Source organism: Nesoenas mayeri (genome assembly GCF_963082525.1).
Source record: "Nesoenas mayeri genome assembly, chromosome: 4".
NCBI classification, from domain to species: domain Eukaryota; kingdom Metazoa; phylum Chordata; class Aves; order Columbiformes; family Columbidae; genus Nesoenas; species Nesoenas mayeri.
The window spans coordinates 27,417,798-27,443,595 of record NC_137540.1 but is presented as its reverse complement, the minus strand read 5'-3'; the positions used below and the strand labels follow the sequence as shown (position 1 = coordinate 27,443,595).

General features: G+C 39.6%; 1 protein-coding gene across 1 annotated transcript in view; it reads right to left on the bottom strand.

The window, feature by feature from the left end:
- Window positions 1-25,432, bottom strand: part of UBA6 (ubiquitin like modifier activating enzyme 6) — a 28,831-nt gene extending 3,399 nt beyond the window's left edge. The window contains exons 1-30 of the mRNA XM_080344364.1: window positions 25,332-25,432; window positions 23,044-23,106; window positions 21,771-21,865; window positions 20,921-20,949; window positions 19,958-20,052; window positions 19,319-19,430; window positions 18,159-18,239; window positions 17,947-18,069; window positions 16,012-16,135; window positions 14,733-14,836; window positions 13,886-13,948; window positions 12,768-12,844; window positions 12,048-12,114; window positions 11,497-11,640; window positions 10,777-10,844; window positions 10,413-10,491; window positions 10,143-10,223; window positions 9,682-9,759; window positions 8,219-8,400; window positions 7,536-7,641; window positions 6,741-6,830; window positions 6,558-6,638; window positions 5,818-5,946; window positions 5,189-5,240; window positions 5,040-5,103; window positions 4,101-4,170; window positions 3,331-3,402; window positions 2,059-2,176; window positions 1,029-1,222; window positions 257-384 (exon numbers count right to left, since the gene is read on the bottom strand). Of these exons, the coding sequence (XP_080200490.1) occupies window positions 257-384; window positions 1,029-1,222; window positions 2,059-2,176; window positions 3,331-3,402; window positions 4,101-4,170; window positions 5,040-5,103; window positions 5,189-5,240; window positions 5,818-5,946; window positions 6,558-6,638; window positions 6,741-6,830; window positions 7,536-7,641; window positions 8,219-8,400; window positions 9,682-9,759; window positions 10,143-10,223; window positions 10,413-10,491; window positions 10,777-10,844; window positions 11,497-11,640; window positions 12,048-12,114; window positions 12,768-12,844; window positions 13,886-13,948; window positions 14,733-14,836; window positions 16,012-16,135; window positions 17,947-18,069; window positions 18,159-18,239; window positions 19,319-19,430; window positions 19,958-20,052; window positions 20,921-20,949; window positions 21,771-21,865; window positions 23,044-23,084 (2,747 nt within the window). The 5' untranslated portion in view covers window positions 23,085-23,106; window positions 25,332-25,432. The remainder of the gene's footprint in view (window positions 1-256; window positions 385-1,028; window positions 1,223-2,058; window positions 2,177-3,330; window positions 3,403-4,100; window positions 4,171-5,039; window positions 5,104-5,188; window positions 5,241-5,817; window positions 5,947-6,557; window positions 6,639-6,740; window positions 6,831-7,535; window positions 7,642-8,218; window positions 8,401-9,681; window positions 9,760-10,142; window positions 10,224-10,412; window positions 10,492-10,776; window positions 10,845-11,496; window positions 11,641-12,047; window positions 12,115-12,767; window positions 12,845-13,885; window positions 13,949-14,732; window positions 14,837-16,011; window positions 16,136-17,946; window positions 18,070-18,158; window positions 18,240-19,318; window positions 19,431-19,957; window positions 20,053-20,920; window positions 20,950-21,770; window positions 21,866-23,043; window positions 23,107-25,331) is intronic.
- Between the last annotated feature and the right edge of the window lie 366 nt (window positions 25,433-25,798).

Sequence of the window (25,798 nt, the reverse complement as noted above, 5' to 3'; positions counted from 1 at the left end):
CAAGCACTAAGTGATTCATTATCTTCCAAGTTTAAAGAACAACCAAAAAAAACCTTTCCAGCATCTAGAACATTTAATTGGAGTATGACCCTGAACTGTGGTTCCATCACAGTACTGCAACGTGAGCACACAAGGCCTTAGTCTGGTTGTTGATTTAGTAACTATACAAACGTCGCACTTCTTGTACTGGCTCACCAAGTCGTAAGCATCAAATAGCGGGTTTCCAAATACTGCCTTCTGCCACTGTTCTTCCTACCTGATTTCTGTTCTTCTTACTTCAGCAGTTTTTGTAAAGACCATGATGGGAATGGCTAAGTTCAGAAAACAGTTCTTGTATGCTGCAGCTGAGAAGCCACCCACAACTTTAATGAGCTCCAGTGCAACCTGCAGCAAATAAAAATCACATAGTTCCATGAGACCAAACACCGGTTTTAGGTACTATGTGATCAGCACTAGTTTAGTTAAGAGGCCAGCAATGAATATAAATAAATATAATAAATAATGTCTTTTACAACTGGCACAGTAAACCACATCTGGAGATGCAACCCAAATATGCCACCAAGAAATCGATTCTGTCACTGCTAATAAAAATATTTAAAACGTTCAAAGCATTCCTAATACAGAACTCTTACCAAATTGTTTAATTCAAGACACCTCCACAAAACATGCAGTTCTGCTGAGGTACACAAATGTTAACTACCACAGAATAGATCCTTTACACTCCTGACATCGGCACTCTAACAGAAGTTAGTAATAATTACAGAAAACAAACCAAAATGCTGACCTTCAACTCCTCTTTCTGGTCAGCAAACCAGAAATAGAAGCACTAAGAGCTTAACACAGCTAGATCGAAGAGCGATGTACTGTATTAGTACATGAGAAAAAAAAACTAAGTTTGAAATAAGCCCATTTCTTTAATGAGTCTCCATCAGAATAGTGTTAATCAATATCCAGACAACAGTGGGTTTAGGCAAGGAAGAGCAAGAGAAAGCAACACGCATTTTAAGCATTTTAAAAAGCACACTCACCAGCCCTGACACTGCAGCAGTAGCTGTTGCAATTGCAGGAATAATCTTTCCAGCAATGCGCTTTGTTTTGAACCGATCTGCTGGTTCGATATTGTACATCTTGGCTCGCAAGTTTGATGCTGCTGTTATGAAATCTATATGCCCATTACTATCATCATCTTTTTCAAAGCAGATGGGCTTCATTTTCAAGTCATCTGCTCATGAAACCAAAAAAGGAGCAAAAATTATTATTGGAAAACTGAGGGGGTCCTAAACATATATTTTATGGAACTAGAACCTTGAATTTAAAATTTCACATTTTAGAACTTGGTGCCTTACTTAAAACTTGCCTTCCCTTGCTAGTAGCAGATATGAAAGAAGTAACAACAGAGCTCCGCAATTTTATTTTCCTTGCAACACCAGGAATAGACTTTGGACAGTCCTACAGATGTTTCTTATGTACCCACCTTGCCATAGCTCCCCCCTGTGAGAATTCCCTCTATAAGCTTTATCTGTAACCATTTCAGTGTGGACTCCACAGCATGGGAGGCAGAGGTTAGGTAATCTTCCCCTCTGTGTTCACAGGCTAAAAATGCACATGTGTAGTTGTTGCCCAATGACCTCTTCATGTGGCCAAGCACAAAAATGGGATTTGAGTATCCCCATTTTAACATATCTAGAAGATGCTGAAGACAACTTTAAAAGTCTTCACAATTCAGGGTAATTTCAGATTGATTCCTTTAAGTTCTACCTCTCAGCCTTCTCATACCAGAATAATTTTCAGTCCATCTGCAATCTAGTTGGCCATCAGGGCTGTACTCAGATGCAGGTAGAACGGAGACCCCTACAACTTGCAGGAATCTCAGAATTACAGAAACACAGGGAAATATCAAGCAATAAAGAGAGTTATCTGCATGGCACTTCAGAGATCAGCTATTTGTTTCCTGCAGAATTACAGAACTGCTTCACCCAAACAAACACGTGGACACCAGCTGCTGGCAGTGCAATCGCAAGATGCTGCTCAGCTGTGACGTTGGTTTATACTACTCACTTTCCAGAGCTTCATTGGACAGTATAGACTTCTCCAGCTGGAAAATAGCATTCCTTTCATCCTCACTACTGACCGCAATATGATCTGGTTTTCTTGCAGTCTCATCAGTCTGTACAACCTGCAAGTTGTGCACAGTGTTTGAGGAACACATGAACTCTGTACGGCACAAATGTGAAGTGTACTAGATGCCCTGGCTTCCATGCAGTCTTCCCTCCCCAGTTTAAGAGAGACACAGACTTACTGAAGCAAGCCCAGCCAAGGGCCACATAGACCATTAAGAGACTTGGAGCATCTCTCATACAAGGAGAGGCTGAGAGAGCTGGTACAGTTCAGCGGGATCTCAATGTGTAAAAGTATGTGATGGGGGAAGTACAGAAGGTAGAGCCAGACTTTTTGACTGGTACCCAGTGACAGGACAAGGGGTTATGGGCACAAACTGCAACACGCAAAATTCCAGAAGAAACATAAGAAAACATTTTAAAGAAAAAAAAACAATTAAACAGAACCACCAAAATTGTGAGGATGGTTGAAGAGGTAGCCAAGAGATGCTGTGGAGTCTTCATCCTCAAAGATATTCAAAGCCTGAAGGGACACAGTCCTTGATGACCTGCCCTACCTGCCCCTGCAAGGGGGTTTGACTGGGCAGTGCCCAGGGGTCCCTTCCAACCTCAACCATTCTGTGATTCTGAGCCAAAACATCGTTTTTTCTTCACTAGGCAAGCATTCATGAGACAAGTGTTAACACCGGACAAGAGAATATGAAAACACCCTGAATATTTGCTAATTTTAAATGATGACTAATGTCAGCCACTGCACATTAATACTTAATCTGTTTTGAAGGTAATACTTCAAAAATAAACATAGAAGTAATGACACATCCTTAATATTACCAAGAAAGAAATAAAAAATTTACACTAGTCTAGGATTGCTTTAAAGTTGCTTATGAGCAACACTTTATTACTTTTATTAAAGAAGTACAGAATCATATAAACTTTGAAGAAGCTTGCAAACTTACAATCAGACCCATGCATGGAAAACGATGCTTCAAATTACTTGCAAAAGACAAACCCCTGCATATCTTGCATTTAGCATTTGATACATAGATACCTTAGCTATATCCAGTTAAAGCAGTCCTGTATGCCATGTTCTTGTTTCCCCAAAATACATTTTAATTTGTATTTGGTTTTGATCAGCATCAATGAAAGAAGTAGTTGGAGATGTGAAACCCTGCTGGTGGATTTGTTTTTCCTTTAAAGTAAACATCATACTTACTTTGTTTGAAGGTCTAAACTCTGGTACCTTCACAGCTGAAATTATCTTCAAAATAGTTTCCTCTGACAAATCCTGTAATGGTTTAGAAGAAAAATGGTTTAAACACATGTCAACTCAAAAGGCCCCCAACAAAAAACACTCTATAACCTGTAGCATTTCAAAGAATACAAAAATATCCCACAAATATTCAACGATGTTTTTGTGAAACATCATCACTGAAACACCAAGTGACATTTCAGTTGCTATAGTGAACCAGAGAGGTGTGAAGCACTTGAAAATTGAACACAACTGAAGAGTGAATGTGACTTAGAGGAAGATCCAATTAGAGAGAAAAGTAAAAAGGGTAATGAGAAAAACAAAGGATAAATGGCACATAGGCTACAAATAGTAAAAAAATAAACTCCCAGACCTTAGCTAAGACACTTAAAAATGCCTTAAAAGAGAACCTTCAGATCAGTTATTGCATTACACAGGAAATGGGTCCATCAAAATAAGAATATCCAAGTTCGGTGCTTACTGAAAACACCTAATACACTAGTCATTTCTTTACCGCATTAGGAATTTATATAAAGACGACCAAGTGCAGGCATAGGAATTTAAATAAAGATGACCAAGTGCAGGCAGTTGCTGATCGGACAGTGCTGAAGGACAGATCACTTGCAGAATCACTTTAGTAAGTTCTTGGAAAGAACTGGCAGCTGGACATTAGACCAAAGCCAAATATGTACGTCCACGTTATGAGATGAGATCACTGTTACAATATGGATTACCTTCTCTGTGACAGGAACGCAGTACACTGTTGCAAAGAGTTTTGCTGCACTCACAATGAAACCGTAGTGCCTGAAGGAAAAGAGGAAGATAATTTTTGTTTGGTTCTCTTTTTACTTCAGTTGCCCAAAAGAAGGTCTGCAACCACATTCAAAGATATCTCAAATAGACACAGAAACAGGATTTCCAGGCTTCAGCACAGCCTAATACAGACGACACATTTGGAAGGGCTCAGATGTCCTCCCCAAAACTAAGAAAACTTTAGGTGCAGTTATTTAATGAAAATCACAGTAAACCTCTTGAACCTCTGCAGTCAAGAAAGTAACTACAAACGCTCACATGACACGTGTTGATAATAAAAAGCTTCACCTCAGAAATACTTTGATATTTGCCATTATCTCAGTTTTCATCCAAACTAAGAATGGCGATCCAGGCAGTTTCTCAAAGCAGGCGCAGATGTGCAGCAGATCAAGGCTTTTCAATCCTTCCACCACATTAATTTTTTAAATTATCTGTAATAATCAAGCCATCTAGATCAGACCCAAATCATGATGAAGAGGTCTCTTCACTAGGTCATTTTGGGTAGTCAATTTAATTTGACGCACACCCTACATTTTATCATGGGGGCAGGAGAATCTGACAGCAACAAGTCAGTAATTCTGTCATCAGACAATAAATGCAACAGGTTGTTCTAAGTCATTTTACATTCGATGTTGTCAGAACTTCCCACAGCATGCTCCAATCTCATGCCAGTGAAAGTTAAATTACCTGCAGTGAAAGTGTAAGACAGTTCACCAAATCTGCCACAGCAGGGCTATGCACTAGTACCTGTCAAGTATCATCCCAAGTTCTTGTGCTATGAAGCTGCTGTCTTGCATGTTCTGTTGTGGGTGAGTTTTATAGGATGCTGTAAAACATATCAGAGGCAGTACCATACTTACAAAGGATCACTAACTTCAAACTTCACTGGGAAAGGTGGCCTCTTTGGTGACTGCCAAAACAAACCTGGGAAGAAGACAGAGTTAAGATGAAATCCTAGGCAATCAGGAACAGCAAGGCACAACAGGCACACAGGGGCATTTGTACTTACTCCCATCTTTTAATCGTGTATCGAGAGGAAACGAATGAAGGAGCTGAAGAGCCTGGAGGAAATGTCAGAGTAGCTTTAGTAATTGGTCACATACAGACTGACATGACCACACTAAATCACACCTTTTTAGTAATGATGTGAAATCTTGATACAGCTTTTGAGACATTCCAACACATAGTTGAATTTAACAAGTTTGAAAAAATATAATCTAAGACGCCTGTGTTGAGATGGAGAACTTAAAGACACAAGTACTACTAGACAACAGAGTGACTTGCTCTTCCTGAGAGTCACAGGACAAAGATGACAATGCCATCTCATCTGTCCAAAGCCCAAGCAAGACACTTAATCCAACGAGCAAAGTGTTCCCCTAATCCTGTTGTCATTTTAGGATTCGTGCAAGCTGATTCACAATTGGGAATGCTGTGTTTATTTCTTGACATGACAACTACCACCAGGATTTCCATACATACAGATACTATATATTTATAATTACATACCACCACCACCACGATGACATCTTTCCTACCAAATTGCACACACACACTTTAAGCAACACCGTGGACCAGATATTCAGAATAGAATTTCAGATATTCAGAACAGAACCTCATTTCTAGGTCTTACCTACTTACCTTATGGCTAAAATACTTCTCAAATTTTACCCTTGCTAGTTCCACACACTGTGTCCAACTTCGGGGTCTTCTACTGAGTGTTTTAATAACATGAAAACAGCCTTCTAAACTCTCCCCTGACTGTATTCTCTAGATAGAGAAGGAAATATGAAAATGTTAAAAAACAGACAAGATTCTTCCCAGTCTAGTCCAAGAGTAATTACAGTTTTAGTAAGTTACAGACAAAACGAAACGGTGGATCACTTTGTGAAATGTAATCCTTTATGTGATCCTCTCCACTGGGTTTTTTCACAGGTGCTGTATTCTACTTGATATATTTCCACCAGCCCGGCTAACCATAAGCCATTACAGACTCACACGAAAAAATATTAAACAACTGAGTCTGATATATTACACAGCTGAATTCACTCAAAACTATGTTTTCCCTTCATTTGTGGCAGCTGGTTGTGCAGCATGATATCTACTATACACTTGTTAGCAGTGCTTCAATATTTCTGATATTTTTATATCAAGTACAGAGCACACAGGAGCTAGAGAAGCAGCCCCTGCACAAGACTTCAGTTCTTAATTATGAGACACAGCAGAAATTCCCATTCAAATGACAGATTACTTAATGACTTGGCCAAACAAGTGTTCGGGTTTTCTGAATAAAGTCAGAAAATAACCAAAATCTCACTGAAATTAAATGGAATAAAACATTAGTTCAAACCCTGCATTTTACCTTGGCAACATTCTCCTACCTGTAAAACTTCTTCTGCAGATGGGTATGTTTGCCAGAATTTGTTAAACAATGAAGGCTTGTGAGAAAATAAACTTTCAAACTAGAAAATAAAAAGAACAAATATCACATTTTGCGAGAAGTATTTCAGATGCCCCATTTCTCCAAATACACAGTAAGTTATGATGAAAGCTTATTCCCTTACCTTGTCTCTTGCCCACTGTATTGTATGCTCAATGGCAGCTGGGAAAGACTTCAAGGTGCAAAAAGGTATTTCTTCTTCTGGTGGATCCCGCTGTAATTGTGGAGAATTGTGGGTAAATGCAAATTTATTAGAGTTTCTTGCTAATAACAGCATGACGACTAGACTGTGTAAACTTAAACCTCCACTGTTGTAAAATATGAGGTGACTTACTTATGCTTAGAACAAAATTTGTTTTATGAAAACTAAGGTATGACTTCCTGTTTATGAAGAATAGTCTAAACTCAACACTTGAAAACAACCAGTGAATTTCTACCTTGCGAAGGCAGTTTCACAAGAACTTAGAGAGACACTGCAGGCGTTTGGAGGTTCTTTTTCTGCTTCCCCAGGCAAACAGAACTGTTATGCACACTTGGAGAAACTGGCAGACCAACACCTACTTGTATTTCTCCTACCTGCCTGTGGAGGTGATTGTCACCAAGAACCAAACAAGCAGGCAGAAAGGAGTTTAAGAAAGACACCCACCAGTACAACACCTGCTTGCAAATGTATTCTGGGACTAGATTCTTATTTAAAAGGGAGATTTAAAAGAAAAAAAAAAAAGTCAGTCCCTTGGAAACACTTCAGAATTGGGACTTTTTCCAAAGTTTGCATTTTATGATTCATATAATAATTATTTCCTAATAGTACTGACCCTCAGCAACTAATATGAGCCACTTAGATATATAAATGATTAAATTCTCAGAGGGCATTATGGGACTAGCTATTGAAGGTAAACTATGGTTTTAAAACACTTACATGACTATTATATGACTCTGTCAAATGAGGCACAATAACTTCCGTGTGTCCTTTCGTTCCCATGGTTCCAGAGTCTATCAGAGGACGCAGGTTTGCTACACAGCGACTGACATGGAAAGACACAGATTGTCAGGATCAGACTGATCACCACGCTCTTGCCTTGCAGACATGATCGAGGTGTAGCCAGGACTGACTCCTTAAGCCTTGAGAAGAGCGGAAAGCTTGCACCAAACTCAGGAAAAGAAGAGCTTAAATAAGAGCTATTTCAAGACAGATGAGGATACTATAAACCTGAGCCAACCTGGATAAGAAGCATTAGTAATTCTATTTAAATGTAAACATCTCTACTTTTAAATACATACTCTTATGCATAAGTAATTCAGCCTTAAGACTGTCACAGTATTCTTCCCCTCATCGGAGCTAGACAGCTATTTACTTCCAAGGACTCACTCCCAGGCTCTCTATGTGACCTGTACCAGCCACATGACAGCAGAACTGGTTTCCAACACACGAATGAATCCCTTCCGCCACCCAGCCAGCATCCCTTATCAAGGAACAAGAGAAATCTGAGCAAGCTGCCATCAGATCTTACAAGCAGTTCCAGATCGGGAAGATTAAGAACCAAAAAGCAGAGTTCAAGTAAGAACGCGAAAAGTAGCCCTTGCTTCCTTTCCGCAACCCACCTATCAATGTATCGCCGTGCCTCAACATTGTCCAACGCTGTCACGATCACATCTTGCTTGGTATAGAATTCATCACTGTACGTATTTTCAGTGGCTGGACAAACTTTGTTAATATAGGAGTCAATTCTTAAGTGAGGATTGATGTTCAGAGTTGCTTCTGCTGCAGTATAGCTTTTAGGTTTCTGAAATTATAAATACATACATATATATAAAAACAGTATCCAGATAAAGAGCATCTGGGACATGGAAGTATCACCTTCATTTGCCCATCAGACTTTGATAGAAATGTTAGCATGCAAAACATAAAACAAAGGAAATTCTGTAATCATACACCTCCCTCACAAATCAACGTCATCTTAATCTAGTTTTTAGTTTTATTTAAAGTAGCGGGTCAGAGACCACAAGGTGAAAGTGCTTAAGTGGTGCAGCAGAAATGTATCAAGTAACTGGAACTGATGCCACATGCTCTCAAAGTGCCATAAGAAAAGAGCAGTTCACGACTGTCAGCTGATAAATCCATTTGTTACTGTGACTATCTCTACACAGCACATACAAACATCTGTGAATAATCACATTACTGCAAGGCATTCCACATTTCAAAAGCTAAAGTGAAATAGCATTCTTCACCCGTCTGACACTTCTACCCATTTTAATATACCACATTCAATTTTCTAGGGGTCAGCACTTAAAACATCAGAACTCAAGACAGCATGGTTTCTGAAATCTTGCATTGTTCACGTTCTATTTATCCACGTGAAATGTAATTTGTTACCAGATTTCCTAGACATAAACAGGAGACAGAACATTCAGCTGCTGGGTTTTGGGCAGGAGAATCCCTTTTCCCTACTGCTGTCAAAACTGAGCCACTTTTTTTTATTTTGTGCTGTGTTTGCTAGTACAGGGATTTTCTATCTGCTTCTTAGAAAATAAAAATTCTGTACCGTTCATTTACTGAACATACATGTTTATTCCTCAAGCTATCTTCCAGCTTAATGAAGACTGAATTAAGACAGAATTTAGCAATTTAGGTCAAGTCCCATTAGCTGTAGCTCTTCTATTGAGAAGACTTCTGCCTGCACTGTGTATTTTTTGTTGTTTGGTTTTATTCTCCCTGAATTTCAACGGTATACTAAGGCACTTCTGGCATACTAACTCATCACAGCTTCCTCTGTAGCACAGCATTCAGCACCCAATTCTTTCTTCGCAAGTTCAAGAGATTTCATTAGTCAAAAATACTAGTACAAATTAAGATCAGACCAGCAAGTTTTCTTGATTGCTACTGGTGACAAGTGGGGTGCCAACATAGCCTAGGTATTGTTTTAAAAGATACTGGGGTTTGTTACAGCCTTTAACTCTTTTCTGGACAGAGGTATATACATCCATAAGTTCAGCTCTCAGAGGGGACACAGGACAGGGAAACAGAATAACAATCCAGAAAGCTTATTGAACAAAAAAACCCCTACCTGTATGTGATGAGGTCGAAAAAGAAACTGCCTGTTCAGGTTGGATTTCTCTATCAAGTCTGGATCTGTAATTGTAACCTAAGTGAGAAGGGGCAAAAGCAACAGCTGAAGTTATAACTTTAAGTGTATCACTGAGCAACAACCTAGATGAAATCTCCACAGAAGCTTGTCAAAACAAAGCATTCCTGTTGGCATCCACTGTGGTTAACAGCTCTGCATATACTAACACTGGCTGATTAAATTCTGGTTTAAAATCCAAAATACACCAAGACTGCTCCACATATGTTCTGCTTCTAATTGCACATAATTTCTACTCTGTGCTGGGGTCATTTTACACTCTGCAAGGAGATCAACCTGAAATAAGGTTTAGGCTTTTAAAATGTTTAAATAGTCTAAAGTATTTAATTATTCCTTGCCAAGTAACTTTTTAATAAGCAAAGTAAAGTTAATGGGTGACTTACCAGTCCTTTGTCTTGTCCAGTACCAACACCAAGAAGTGCAAAGTTTTTTAGCATTTCACAGCCGATCGCTCCACAGCCAACCTAAAGAAAGATCACATTTTTGGAGTCAGAAATGTAAGTGAAAACCATAAAGACAAGTATAATAGAAAAGTCCCATCACAGTTTTGGACCATTTATTCTGCAGCTGCACCCATCAGGGCTGCTCTCACTATTTTGAAGACAGTGGATGTTAGCTGTGTCAGAGCATTTGCAAAAGTCAGGCATACTCACCAAGAACACATTCAAATCATGCAGCTTCTGGCACAGACCGTCTCCAATACAAACCCTCAAGGCATCATACCTATCTCCCCTACACAGGCACAAGAGAGAAGACCAGAAGAGTGGTTCAGCTGCCATTTATCATGGTAGTATCACTCATGCCAAACTGAACTTTGACACAAACCAAGAGAATCGGACCTATATACCATACCCTATAATCCCTGTTTTTCCCATGCTCAAACAGGACAGACGTTCTCAACCCCAATCCCCTCCCTGTAGCAAACTGTTCAGAACTAACTTTAAAAGGCATCTTCCCAGCCTGCTTGAGACTCAGATGTGAAAAGCAGATAAACCAGCAGACTGTACTTATATTTACCGTGGGAGAAATTCTTCAGAGCCCATCTTTTCTAGAGGTGTTACAATGTCTAGCATATCTATATACAGCTGTGAACAAAAGTAGAAAAACAACACAGTAAAAACCTGTGAGAAACACTGTTATTTTTGTTTAAACAACAAAGTAGATATTTCCTATGTATAAGAGTGTAGAAATTTAGAAGCACTAAGATTTTACTGTCAGTGGAAGACTATGCAGCATTCAGCTCCCCACAGTTCACAATTTCAGTGAACAGGAAAAAGCACCTGGACACAGAGGAAAAAAACTCACTGCAATCTGAGTCACAAGCTTTTGATTTCTGAGAGGCACGTTACCCCTCTAAATCCTCCAAATTAGAGTGTGAAATTTTTCAATCTGACTTTATTCTGACACTTGCCCTGAGAGTCTAAAAGCACAGCTCTTGTGTACAGTAGCTTGGGCTGACAACTGGACTTTATCACACCTTTAAGCCATGCACTCTCCTTGCTTGTGGGGAAAAAAGAATGCGATGCCTGAACCCCAAATATGAAAATTTTAACTAAAACTGGCCATACTTCCATTGTACATATAAAAACCATCATATTTTTTCATAAACTAAGTCTCAAGTCTTTTTTCCTGTTATAGAAGTTGTTTAGGTTATTTTGATCATACAGCATTTACACACAATCATACATTTATACCATCACCATCAAAATCAAGATACAAAAGCCAAACCAGCCTCACCCACTGCTGCAATGGAGAAAATTTTCCTGTCACTGCTTTCAAGACTTCCTGGCTAGCAACACCACCCACTGCTGCAGCCAGAGGGGCCAGAAACCCCTGAGCAGTCCTAGACAGCCATTTCACTACATTTTCATCCACTTGAGGCTGAAAAATAAGACATAATAAGAGATTTAGCCCTTCAATCGAGAAAGTTAGTGCTCAGTGTCACAGATTATTGTTCTTCAGAAAAAGACAGAAAAACTATTTCACTCTGACTGGCAAAATGGTTTCCAGACAAGGCAGATCCACTGTATGCCCTGTACTTCTAACAAGCAGTTATCTAAAAACCAGATTCACACAACCACGGAATTCAGCCTTCACATAAGGTGAATATTTGTTTGAACTCATGCTGAAACACTATCCTGTTTCCTTGCACGGCCTTCAGAAAGCCAACTGATCCATATAAAGATGGATACAAAGAGAAGAACAATGGCCAACAACCAAAGCATGACCTTTAGGCAAGTAAATGAGCACAGCAAAATGACTCATAATGACGCTGATTTGTTACTCACTTTGTTTTCCAGTGTTTCACTTATAGACATGGCTATTTTCAGCATTTCCTCCGCATCTTGAAGGCATCTAGACACCCGGGTAGAAACAATAATGATCACTTAAACATTCCAGAGTCCTTCTAGGAAACACAACCAATGGAGAACAAAGCACTGGGTACAGCAGCAAGAGTTTGGCAATTAATACTGGCTTTAACAGTGAGCAATAAAGAATTGTTAGCTCAAGAACAGGATTCTCAGTGGAGAAGCACCAGTGCAAGTCCAGTTTCAAGATTCATACTTTGTAATCAGTTTTGTCTTGTTTAACCCAAAATCAGGCACATCAAGAACTACAGCTGCAAAAGTAACCTTGAAAATTATAAACAAATCCTTCAGACCTTTAAAAAAAAAAAAATATCTGTAAGCTACAGGGTAATTCAGGAATCACTGAAACAAATTTTCCTTATTAACCCTACAATGGGAAGAAAATGGAACTGAGAAGAATTTCACCAGAAGGATTTTCTGTCTACCTGGGCCCAGAAAGTGCCATTGCTATATTGGCAAAACCCTCTTAACTCACACATGCATCAGATAACGTTTTTCATCTAAATTTCAACTTATTGTTTCTATATTATCTATTAAGTGACAGACAAGGTGCCCTGCTGCACATCAAACCAGTAACTACACTAAAAAAAAGGGATCTGTCCAATTTAAGGTCTTGTGAACACGACACTGCTGCATTACCCGATGTTGGGTCCGCGACCAAAGTTCTCCTGGAAGTGGTTCAAGGCAAGCATGGCAACATGGGTCTGCAAAGGTGCCTGTTAAAAAAACAGTAGCTGTTGATCAGTTAGAAACATGAGAAAACTGAAGGAAAGAAAAGCAACTATTTGAACTCTTCTGTTACCATTTCACTTTCTCGTTTTGTAGTCATTTTGCTCCAAAAAAGTTTTTAAATAGCATTAAAAAGTGAATTTTAAATACCTTACAGGTGTTCTTACAAACTAAGATTATGAAGTATTACTCAGTAACAATGCAAAACCCTTCACTCACATTCAGCACCCACTTCAACTGAGTCCAGTGAGTCTCCAAAAGAATTTAGTGCTGAAATTGCAAAATGCAGTGATCTTTTTTTAATTAGACATTAGATCGCATTGCATTTTGCCAAACCTCAGTACCAAAGCCCAACATTAAGGATCAAAAGCAGAAAATCTGAACAGGGAAGTCAGAGTTTGCATCATCAAACAACAACAAAAATCATTACCATCTACTTTTTTTAGGTTAAAATTTTAATGAGCCTGAGACTTATGGGCCTTGCATGTCCATAATCTTTCACCACAACTGTATTGGAGGCAAATACTGCAAGCTTCCTCTCAGACTTGAAAAATACCTCTGAATCTTTTTCAAAGGAAAAATAAAATTCTCACACTGTTCACTCCAGCTCCCAACCAACATATGATCAACTTCTGATTATCCAAGCTTTGATTACAATGTGATTTTTACCAACCAAACATGAAATACAGGAAAAATCACTGTGGCACTTGCAAAATTTACACGTCCTTGAATTAAAGACTTATCAAAACCCTGAGATTTTAAACAGCATAGGAGGCTGAGAAATGCATATTCAATATAGTTGGTGCAGACCACAAATAACAAGCTTCCACAACAATCTAAACCATAATGTATATTCTGTGTGACCAGACAAACTGATACCCAGCTCTTATTTCACTCTTTAAACTTATATTTAGCTGCTACAGAATAGAGTTAGGAAATTATATTGTTATACATGTAAAGCTGCAGATTACATTCCACATAGTTTTAACTTTCAAGCACTTACACCCAAATCTCAACAAGCTAATTACCTCAGGCTTGCTAAAATCCGCAACAAGGCATAATGGATTTGTCAGCTGTTTCTCCAACCGTTCCTGCAAAACCAGCATTCATGATTACAACACAGCCACTTAGGGACACAACAGTCACTGCTACCTGACAAAACATTTCCTGGAGAGAATAAGGACCAAATATCCTTTCTTACTAGCATTTCTATAACACCATTAGTTAATGCCACAGAAGATGCATAAATAATCATCTACCGCAAGTTTTGTCAATCACATGTGTCACAGATACATTTCACAACGTGGTGTCAAGACTCAATTTCTGAAACAGCTCCAAGGTTGCCTAGCAGAGATATTATAGGCAACTAGTGGCTGGTGGCTTGCAGAATTTCCCAGCTCAGCAAGAGCTGGAAACTACTGCTGCACAGAGACAAGCTATTGAGCTGAGCACTCTCATAGCAGAAGCAGCTGGTCCTCACTACAGCTCTTTAGAAGAATTTGAGGGCAGTCAGGACCCGTTCTCTGTGGGGCCAAAAAGGCACACAGAATCCCATAGCTTGCAACCCTTCTTATACAAACTCATCCAATTGTTTTTCTTCTCGGAACATCGTCAAGAACCCACATATTTGTAAGCCTTCATGGAGTCTGCAGCAGTACAGGCATAGGCTGCCCATAATTTATTTTTTTTTTCTCTCTACACTGGCAGGTAACTTTGTAGTATTTCCTACTCTCTACAATTTAGTAGATCAGTATAACTTCTCCTACCCAACAAAACTCAAATTGTAAGTAACCAAATCATGTATCTGCTGAACTCTGCTTCCAGTAATCAGACCATTAACACTCAGGAACACGGTTATGCCAAACACACACTCACAAAGTAAAGCATCTTGGGTGTCTTCACTTGGACAGCGATGCCTCCATGTAGGTAAGGCTCCATGTCTGATGTATCGCCAATGCTGAAGGAATAAGGTGACACCACTGAAAAGAAAAGAAACAGTGACTGATGATCCAGTTGCACTGGACAGGTGTACCTGTTTTATCAGGGGGTTGGACAAGATTATCTCCAGAGGTCCCTTCCAACCCCAGCCATTCTGTCATTCTGTGTAATTCTGTCTACAATAAAGTGGGTTTTCGCCAATGCATTTCATGCTGTAATTTTGTAGTGTGCAGCTGATCTGCTATGAAATAAGCTTTTTAAAGTGGCAGCAAATGTAGTGAGAATTCTGATAACCACAGCTTTGTAACAAAAATGAAATCACTCTGTTTCATTTAGCCTGTGCACAGCAGTGTCCAGTGTACTGCTCAGAGCTGGATTTTAGCCCAGTGACTAGAACAACAGGACATCAAAAAGGGCAGCTGGAGTATTAAAGTCACATCTTTCCTCTCACACCACTTGCAGCACCATTCAGACAAAACAAGATGACACAAAAGGTGGTAATTCATGGAAAACTGAAAACAAAAGCTGGGCCATGATTAAGAAGAAGGGTCCAGAGAAAACAGACTTGAACACATTTCAATGGTACTGGTTTTGTCTCAGACCACAAAACAGTCAAAAACAAACAGGCCCCACCCACCCTTCTCCTTCTCCAAGCAGGCATTCAGATCTGGAAATGGGGCACTTCCGCAGCATCCAAAAGGAACCAGGTAATCTGACTTGAGACATGCATGATGCAGACCAAGCAGGGTAAACAGAAATCACAGGAATCACTTCAAAAACATGCTTAGAAACAGAGTGATGTCAATGCATCCTTTTGCTCTTAAATTGTCACCCAAAAAACGACAAGGCAAGCAGGGAGACACAAATTAGTGTTAGTTTAGTCCAAAACCATGCCAGAAGTACAGGTATTATGGGACCCTCCAAAATACAAAACAGTTTAATCAGCAAACTACTGACAGTAACCTCAGAGGCTGCCAACTAGTTTCCACAAGCTGTGAGTTTCCACTGCTCCTTAAACAGCAATATGAGTTTGGAAAAACTTTATTAAATGGAATCAAGCCAATGCCAGGTTGACCATCAGACCAAAAAGCAATTTTTACATGCAAGCTCACTGGAGACCCGCACAACCCAGAACCCCTCTGGCTACAATAACACTACAGTGAGCTAAAATGGGCCAAAAAATAAATACACTGCAAATGAGTCAGCAACAGTTTACCTGTTATTTGGTGTGTGGATCCATTTAAACGTAACATTCCATTAACTTCCCGAAAAGTTAAGAACTGCCCTGTTTCAAGCCTGTGTGGATGATTTTCAAGGCAAGTAACAATACCAGGATTTGACTGAAAGCAAAAATGACAAAGTTAGCAAGGAGAAAAATGTCTTGGGTTAAGGAGACATGCTTTGTAGACACAAAGCTTTTTGCCTATTGAAACTGTAGCCTCTAATACTTTTGGGGCCTCAGTTCTCCCATAATAAGGGAGTTACCTATGATTTTTTGTGTCCTGTTGTTTTCGGTTTTACAGTTTTCGCAGCACAGACTGTCTCATTTTTACCTTTAAGAGTTCTCAACATGCTAGCAAACTGCATTTCTGTTAGCTCCTAGCAAACAGAATCATTGTTCAGTTCTGAAGTAGCAGCAAGTTTATCTTTCTCTCAAAACAAAAAATGGACTACATGTACAAAGGAACTTTCACAGACATTAAAAACTAAATTCTTATGAATGGTCCTTATTAGTCCATGCTTCCCTTCCATCTCATCTCCTTAAAAAGAACAACCCAAACACATTATTTAAAGTTAGGAAGCTTACAAAGCTGGGCAGAAAAGCCACAGCCTCAAGGCGATCACAAAGAACCAGGCTTACACGTGCAGGAATCTCAGACCACCTCTCATTCTATTAGAGGATGTCATGCCAAGCTCACATGCACACAGAGACCCCTCTGCAGGCTGAGGACGGCTCTTTAAGATCTTTTTGGGCAGCTCAGGCTGTCACACTGTGGATTGGCAAGCCAGTCCAGCATGTAGAGTCTCCTGCCATCCCTTCCTGATCTCCCAATATTAGAAAGACTTCGGTTAAATAGCATAAAACTTCATTACAGCAGATTACATTTTCCTTGGCATGAAGAATGGCAAATGAGTTGACCAGAGAAAATTCTTATCCAAATTAGGGACAGAATGCCACCTTGACACTGTCTGCAGGACAAGAACAGCCACTTGATAGGTTTTTTGGTATTGCATTGTAATTCTGGTCAGTTTTACACTTCAGAGAGCAGAACAGATACAACTAAGCTTTAAGTATCAGATTGTGAATTGCAGGAAAAAAAAAAAAATTATATATAATTCTTGCCTAGGCAGGCAATTAGCGCAAGTCATGAAACATAACTGTGTATTATTTACATAATTAATGAGAACAATCAAGTCATCCATTCCCTTTTAAAGATACAAAAGAACAGGCTACCCAAATCATCTTACCATGATCTTCAATTCAGATCAAACCAACCTTGTTATACAACCCCTTCTAGTTTGATTAGACTGGAGACAGGACTAAAAAAAAAAGTACCCCATCACCAAACTTGCTACTAGAGGAATGAGGATCTAGTCTGGACTTCCAGAGTTGAGAGAAGCAGCTACAGGTGTTCCCTTTCATAGAAACAATAACACCAGATCAAATGTACATCCTAACATTCTGCACTAGAAGTATTAGCAAAAACATTTTCTTCTTGTCACCTCTGCTTTGGTAGGTTAAAACAAACTGCTAAATGTCTTTACAAAACAGGTTCTCACTCTCACTCCCCTTGATCATTCCAGTAGTCTCCCTCCATATGTGCTGCAGTCTCTCATAAAACGGGGTTCATTTCACACCTATCTCAGAGCTTCCTTGGAAGACTTAAACTATTCCTGCACCAAGGCTATGTCCTCTTTACATCTCTTTCTCTCCCTCACCAACAGAAAAGCCTCAGTGTTGTTATGTTACATTCAAGTAATGACCAGGAGGCTCTATGATGTCAGGACATCATCACTGACTGGTTTTGAAGAACCAAGGAACTTTATTCACCTCTGCTATACCACCAGTTTTCAACTCTGCTTGGTCACATAGCCAATAACGAGTCATTACAAAAAAAGTTGAAGCAGCACAACAACTTCTATCCCTTACTTGTGTTATATTTGAAATGAAGATCTCCTTTGGCTCCTCTCCTGTTGTATCCAGCACTTCAAACTCATCACCAAAGTCACAAAACAAACGTGAGCATATTCCATATACATCTGCACTGATGAACTACAAGAGAAAGTAAAAATTTTGAGTATCCCTAAAACAGCACAAGCCAAAGAAATAATCTCACACATTGAATTTAGTTTTTGTTTTACCTTAATAGGTGGCTGCTGAGCATGACAAAAGTCATTAATCTTCTGCTGCAGCAACAGGTTTACTTCAGTCAATATGACACACTATGAACAAGAACAGAAATCAATCTAAGACACCAAATGCCACCAACATCTTCAGGCTATGGAAAAAAATAGCACTAAAAGTAAGTTACTTAAGCGTCCTGATTCCTTTCCCCCACACGTAACAGAAAAAGCAGCCTTGAGTCACTTTTCTCATCGCACATTAAAACAGATGGGTTACTGCTCCACAGGTTCTAGCAGCAAGATAAGCAAGAGCAGGAACAGCAAACTCTCATTTACCTTTTTGTTTTAAATGCACTTGTGAAACTCAAAGCCCAATCAGAATACTTACAAAACCAGTTATGGATAATCTCAGAAAAAATTGAGATCTTGAGTTTTAAGATTAAAGTAGCAAAACAAACAAATAATACTCATCAATGTGCACCAAGAAGTCTGCACAAGCTTCAAGAACTGGTGCTCATCAAATTGCAGACATACTATTTCTACAAGTATTCTTTTAAGTTTTAGGATAATATTGGGTTACAAAGCACATGCACTGTGTCCCATTCAGATATGCGTGGCTTATTATAGCTGGGACACTCAGAAACTTGATTAGTTTGGGTATAATCAATAGCCACACAGCAAAAGTTCAGAACTTAGATTGAGCCACGCACACAGGCAGGAGACAGCTGACTGAACAACTGAAAATATCTGCACTCTGCCACAGAAGAGCCTGCATTTTGTTAGATACATGCACACATACATAAATGACCTTTCTAATTATACAGTCTGAGTTTCTATTGCTTGTAACACAGCATACAAAATATTTGTAAAACATCTGCGCTAGACAGCTGCAAAAATATTCAGTTTCATCTTAGAACAAAGAAAAAAATCATGGCAATCTCAGCTATTTATTGTCGCAGTAAGTTTCATAATAATTGCAGGAACAAAAAACACTGCTTCAGCCTTGGAAAAAAATTAGCATGACCATTTAATTAGTCCAAATACAAGACTTTTTCTTTGTTTACATAATCTCAAAATGTACTTCAAAGTTATTTTTCATTTTATTTACTTACATAAAAAAATCCAAGTTATTTGTCCTGAGCAAAATACCACATACAACTGCTTTATGCCTGACATACCTGGTACTGTTTTAGAAAAGACAGATCTGTGGTTTCATCTAGTGGCACAGTTGATGCTGCTACATGGACATAAGGATTGAGTTCTGCAATATGATGAAGCGTGGCCTCAGCCCTGAAAAAAACAGCAACTTTCACCGTTTTCATGCATCTACAAACTTGTATTTTCAAAACAGAATTTCATTCCACACACGCCCTAACAAAAGCCCCTTAGAAAGATTCCTGGCACGAACTTATTTATTCGCATTTAAATTCCCAGCAGGTTTGAGGAAAACAGCTCTGCCGGATATACAGCAGGCCTCACTGATGCTCTGGTGTCATGGCTGTTTCCTCATCTCACATGGGTGACAGAAAAAGCCTAAGGAAGAAAAAAGCCCTGGCCCCCACTACTAAATTGACATTATAAGCTTCTAATTACAAACAGTGAGATGCTCAACACAGACAGAACCCCAGTCCCAAGCTAGACTTCCTCTAATATCCACCCGGGCACCATACTCAAGGCCAGGAACTCCAGAGAAAGGGTTTCACAAGTATTTGACCTGTGTTCGCAGCTCTAGGACAGTGAACAGCTATTTTTGCCACTGATAAAACCATTACTCCTACTCAAGTTCAGCCCTTCCTTGTCCCAAAGCCTTCACCAACCTGTTCCTTTGACTGGTAATATCATCTTCATGGATGAAGAAGTTGATCCCCAAATCCCATTTTGTGCACTGCTTGGTGTCATGAACTGTAAGAGCCTAAGAAAGTTGGACAAAAAGCATTTACTGAAAGAAGCATATATGGCCAGAGCACCCAAAAGGATGGATTAAGCCCCACATAAGACACTAGAGGACTAGCATTGCAGCAGGCTTAGTTGTACCACATATCAGGACAAGCCCCTCTAGGCTTCCTCTGAGAAAATTCTTACTGTTTGAGAGACAAAAGCAATGTGGAAGATGTATTTCATTAAATTTTTCCTTAAGAACTACATTTAAATGAAAACTAAAAATTATTTTTTTCCTTCCAGCTCACAGGGATGAGAGCATTTAAATATCAAGGGTGATTTTTGCCACACTGCAATTATGAGGCAATTGTGATCTGTAAGTGAATTATCTCCTAAAATTATAAACAAGGTTTTTTGATCAGGAGAAAGTTTTAAAAGGCTTTTCTCTAGTAAAATCAATCCTAGCAGCACAAAAGCAGTTGTTGGATCAAAACACCCAATCATTCTAACATCTACACAAGCGAATTCTGATGGATGACAGAACAGGATAACATATTTTGAATAGTTTGGCTTTTAAGTTTATAACACTCCAGTTAGAAGAGGCTACATTGTACAAAAAGATTTAATGTCTGATTAGCAGCTGCCTAAACCTTACATGATGTACTTCAGAGTGCTTCTATGTCGCACCTCAAAAGATATAAAAACTAAGACGGACATTAATGTGATACTCAAACCATATCACTAGAATAGCCAGATTATTAAAGTTTTCACCTTCAGGTCCTAAAATATTTTCCAATTCTACTACTGAAAGACAGTTTCAAAAACTTAACATTAGCTAGTTGTGTTGTCCCTTCTCCTCCCACTCACCCAAACATACCCCAAACCAGAATGGTTTTACATACCTTTACCCCAGCCAGAATTATATTTTTCGCTAAAAAAAAAAAATAAAGAGAGAAATACTGAGGCAGATTTTTTGCAAAGCTGTAATTGAATAGTTATGTGGGTGGACAACAACAGTATGTTGCTAGTAAGAACTTTGCAGCTTAAGGCTTTGTTCTCTTGTACATTTGGCTCAAGCATTCAACATCACTGGTGAAAGCGGAACACCATGAGCAAGGTTCAAAAGGTTCCCGACACTTGTCACTGTCAGCTGTTCATCCCACAAGCCTGATTACAGAAACACTAATGACAATAAACCACAAAACCCCGTGACTCTGTTCTGGCAGCTGGTGCAGACTCCTGTTAAAGCCAACGGGAAGTGTAATACCCCAGCTAAGAACCAGCCAGGACAAGTCTTGCTCATAGAGAGTAAAGGAAATTGTTAATGAGTCTCTCGTGCTGGGGCATTTTTCACCAAATTGCATCTATTTGCCTAACTCCCACTCCTGCATTTCCTACATGGGGATAATTCAGGCTACAGCTCTTCCTGTATTACATGCACTGATACTGATGCCTAAAGGAATAACTTGGATTACCCACCCTCAACCTTCACCCAAGACACAAAATTTTGGGCAAAGTGATCTGCACCATGGAAGCTCATTTTAGAGTAAAATTTGAAATGTTGTTCTAGTAAAAAGCTTACTAGAGAAAAGTCTGGGATCTTTCCTGCATCTGCTGTGTTACTCACACAACATAAAAATTCATTCAGATACTTCACATGCTTTTTACATCTCAAATAAGCTTTACAAGTCTTTTGGGACACTACATTTACATACACTTGTGTGTAGTTAAATAAACATTACCTAAACTTACCAATCTCCACACCAAGACCACCTATGCCACTCAGGAACACATGGGACTGAGCCATCTTCTGCATCGCTGTGTCTCCAAGAACATATCGCTGGCGACTACATCAGGGATAAATTCAGATGAAAACAACATACAAATGAAGTCAAGAGCATATGAAAGCAAGTCAAGAGTTCCCAGTCATTTCCAAAACAGTCCAAATATTTTCACTTATTCCATCCCAATCCATCTCTAATTCTGCAGATGAGGGTGTGTCACTAGTGACACCTGCACAGTTCTATTTATAGCCCTCCATTCAACAAGCAACTTAAATTACAACATGTAGATACCTCAACTGTATAGTGCTTTCAGAAATAAATGTATATCAAATTTAATATTTACAGCCACAATTCAAACAGTGAAAAGCATTTAGTGTAGACCTTTTCGATGCCAGGTTTTAGAAAAGAAAAATAACTTTTAATTTTAAAGAGTGTAAAACCCATCTAGGATAGTAGTGTTTTGGAATTAACTGCTGAAAACACATGCAAGCCAAAGAATTTCTTTGTTACCAGAAACCTTCAAACCAGAGGGTGCAGCAGCTTTCGTAGTCAGACTCTGAGCTTTGAAAGACTCCTAGTTTCTAACTATACAATTAAACTTAAACCATCCTTAATACTACATTTTCCACCCTTTCTCGTACAGTTTTTATAAAACTAGTGCAAAAATAAAAATGACACATAGAACACAGGATTGTGTTGAATTGAAAAGAAGCCTCATTTGTTCAGCACACAGATGATTTTTTTTTTCAAAGCAGCTTTTAATCCCACCATGTTTTTCCAAGGATACCACTTGCTCCAGTGCAGGCTTTCTGAACTATCTCAAGTCACTCCCAGCTAACAAATTAGAACAAAAATAATAATAAAAAAGAAAACAACTAAAAATAACACCACCACAACAAACAAAAAATAAACAAGCAAAACAAAAAACAACAAAACAAACACAACACAAAAACCAAAACCAACCAACCAAACCACAAAAAAAAAAAATCGCACACCTAACCCCGAAAAAATCTACCAAAAACCCCAATGCCCTGAAGTCTGTCCGATAACAGAGATACTGATTATGTTCATAAGGATGGAGAAGTATGGCAAAGACTGAAGAATAAATGAAATTATGAAGGACATAAATTACATAGTGTCAAAAAAGGAAGCTGAAAATAAGGTAGTGAAATATGAAGAAGGAAAGGAGGATCTATTTTATGAAAGGGGAAACAAGCCAAAAAAAAATCAGACATTCTTACCTATACAAAGCATCATCAATTTCCATTGAGTCTGCTGCCATGATGCAATGTAATTTCCTTAAACTAGAAGGGTTATTAAAAAAAACCCAAAGTTACATTGTACGCAATTTCATAGTTTGTTACCTCTCCCCCCAGGCACCCATTCTTCAGTAGAACTGAAAAAATACAAAAGAGTGATGATATATAGGAGTCACTCTGGACATCAAGAAGCCTACAGAACAACACAGCACCTAGGTAATTAAAATACACAAGAGCCAGAAGACAAGAACCTCCAGAACAGCAATAAACTATTTCAAAATACAAAGAAACATATTAATTTCCCCATTGAGGAGGCACTAGTATTATTTTATTTGCAAGAGTTACATTTCCTCAAAGTACAATTTCATTTTTTATTAACAACTCCAAGCTGTTTAACTTGGATCTACCCAATTGGTGCTTTTTTGGAAAAGCCAGGAGATCCCTGAATGACAAGGAAGAGTTATTTATGCTCCATGATTTCTACATTGATTAAAAAGCCTTAGGAAACAAGTTACCATTTTAGCTAATGGAAAAAATCAATACCTAAAGATCTGAATTAATACAATATATAACTAAGCCATCAGTTCAATAGAATTTTAAGAAATAACATTATATTTGTGCTATTAGGGCCTTCAGTCATTAGCAAAGGCCTTTTCATTGTTCAGCGATAACTGAGCAGTAGGATTAGGAACAAAATCCTCCATGGAGTAGGTTGTTCCTTAGTTACACAGACTGGGAATTGGAGCTTCCCGGACCTGGACTGTCACCAAATGCAGCATAAGGAAAACACAACCCATGTCTGACCCAGAACATCAGTTCCCACCGCTACTAGGAAGGCATATGTCTTATTTCAACACCCTACAAACTAGACATGGCTGACAACCCTTTCTCCTAAAAGACTGAAAGTCAAGGCCCAGACATACTAAGGAGCTTTTCCTCCGAGAGTGCAGATATAACCTGAAACAGCTTTCAACACAATTCTGCCCAAAGGTTAACTCCTATTTGCCATTCCAATGGTTTTGGCGGGCATTTTAACATTTTTGAAATGTGGCACCCACAGCCTGTCACAACTTGTAGACTACAGGATTCTGACCTGAGATTCATCTCTTCTGTTTTTAAGTTGAATTAGAAAGCACTGAAGTAGTGTAAAAAGGGACATAGTTACAATGAAGTCAGGCCACAAATCCCACCAGTTAAACTCCCCCACAGTGTGGATACTAACTGGTACGTGTGTATGCATTCAGCACAAGGCACCTCCATTGCATCTACACCACTAGCCACTTCACTGCAGCTCCCACCTCCTTACACAACAAGCACCAAAACCAAGCAATTCCAACATCACTGGATCACCTTAGGACCCAAATCTGAAACCAGAGAGCAATATACTTCATCTAAGAGCCATGGGCTTCAGCCCCTGCTCAGAAAAAACCTTCATTTCAGCCACTGCCTGGGACAGAAGACCCTCAAGGCAAGCTGGCACCATCTCATAATGGCCCAGATCTCCCCAAGATGTTCTGCTCCACCATCATCACAACACAGGCACTTTGGGGCTGTCCAACATAAAATAATTGCGGTATTACAGTGGGGAAGATGACCTACCACTGGATAAAAACACACAGCTTACTCTGCTGTGGTTGCTGACAGCCATCTCAATTAACGTGCCCTCCCAAACAGCCTTTTGTAAGAAACGAGGATGTGCCATCAACCCACAAGAGAACCTTCTTCACCTGTATCACACAGACCCATCTGCAAGTGGCTTTTATCAATTTATCAATTCCATGTTCTTCTGCATTCTCTGTTGCAGAACCAAGCTGCTGCTAGTGTACCTGTTAGGTACAGCAAAACATGTTTTCTCCTTCCAAAAGAGGACTTGGTAGTACTACTGTTGAGTGGCTTTACGAGGAAGTTTTGTCACGTATATCTGCATCCAAGTTGTATTTCTCATTTTAGTTCAACCAGTATTCAATGTCTTAAAGCAAGGTATGTAATATGAAGGGGGGGGGGGAGGGCAGCATTCTAACATTATGGCCTAGTTCCTACCAAAGGCCCAACATTTCTACATTTGCTTGTTTCCTTTTAAAGGCAGGCACCATCAGTCTTAATGCCACGCTTTTGTTTAACTGGAAGTAATGTCCTTGAATTTTTAAAGCCTCAGCTGCTCATGAGACATAGCCGAAGCACAAACTGAGAAGCCATGCATTACTAAGGAGGGCTAAAAGATGCTGTGGAAACCAGCAAAAGCACAGGAGCTGTGCCACAGTGCTTCTTACCTCGAAGTCACGGCGGGCTGAAGCTGTTATTAATTACTGGCTATTCAGCAGTGGACGGTGGAGAGGCCTGAATTCATCCCACCTGTCCAGGGTTTCCAGAGGTAGATCCCAAGCGATGCAGGATCCCTGTTCAGTCAGCCAAGAGAAAGGAGAACATTAATTACCAAGTTGAGCTCATGGGTGACAAACACCTCGGATCCACAGTGGGGAACCAAGACAAAGCCGCCCAAGCTGAGCTAGCCCGGCCTCAGCCTCTTCCCCGTCGGGCACCGCGCCCCGACCTAGCCCTCCTCAGGGACATCCCGGCCCTGCCACCCGCCCTCACCACCGCAGCGGCCCAGCGTTGCGACCGAGCCCTCGGCGCTGCCGAGGGAAAGGGGGAGGAAGGGGGTGGGAAGCCGCAGGGATGGTTTCCGCCGTGCTTCCCCGCCTGCGCCGACACGAAGGGCCGGGCCGAGGCCGCCCGG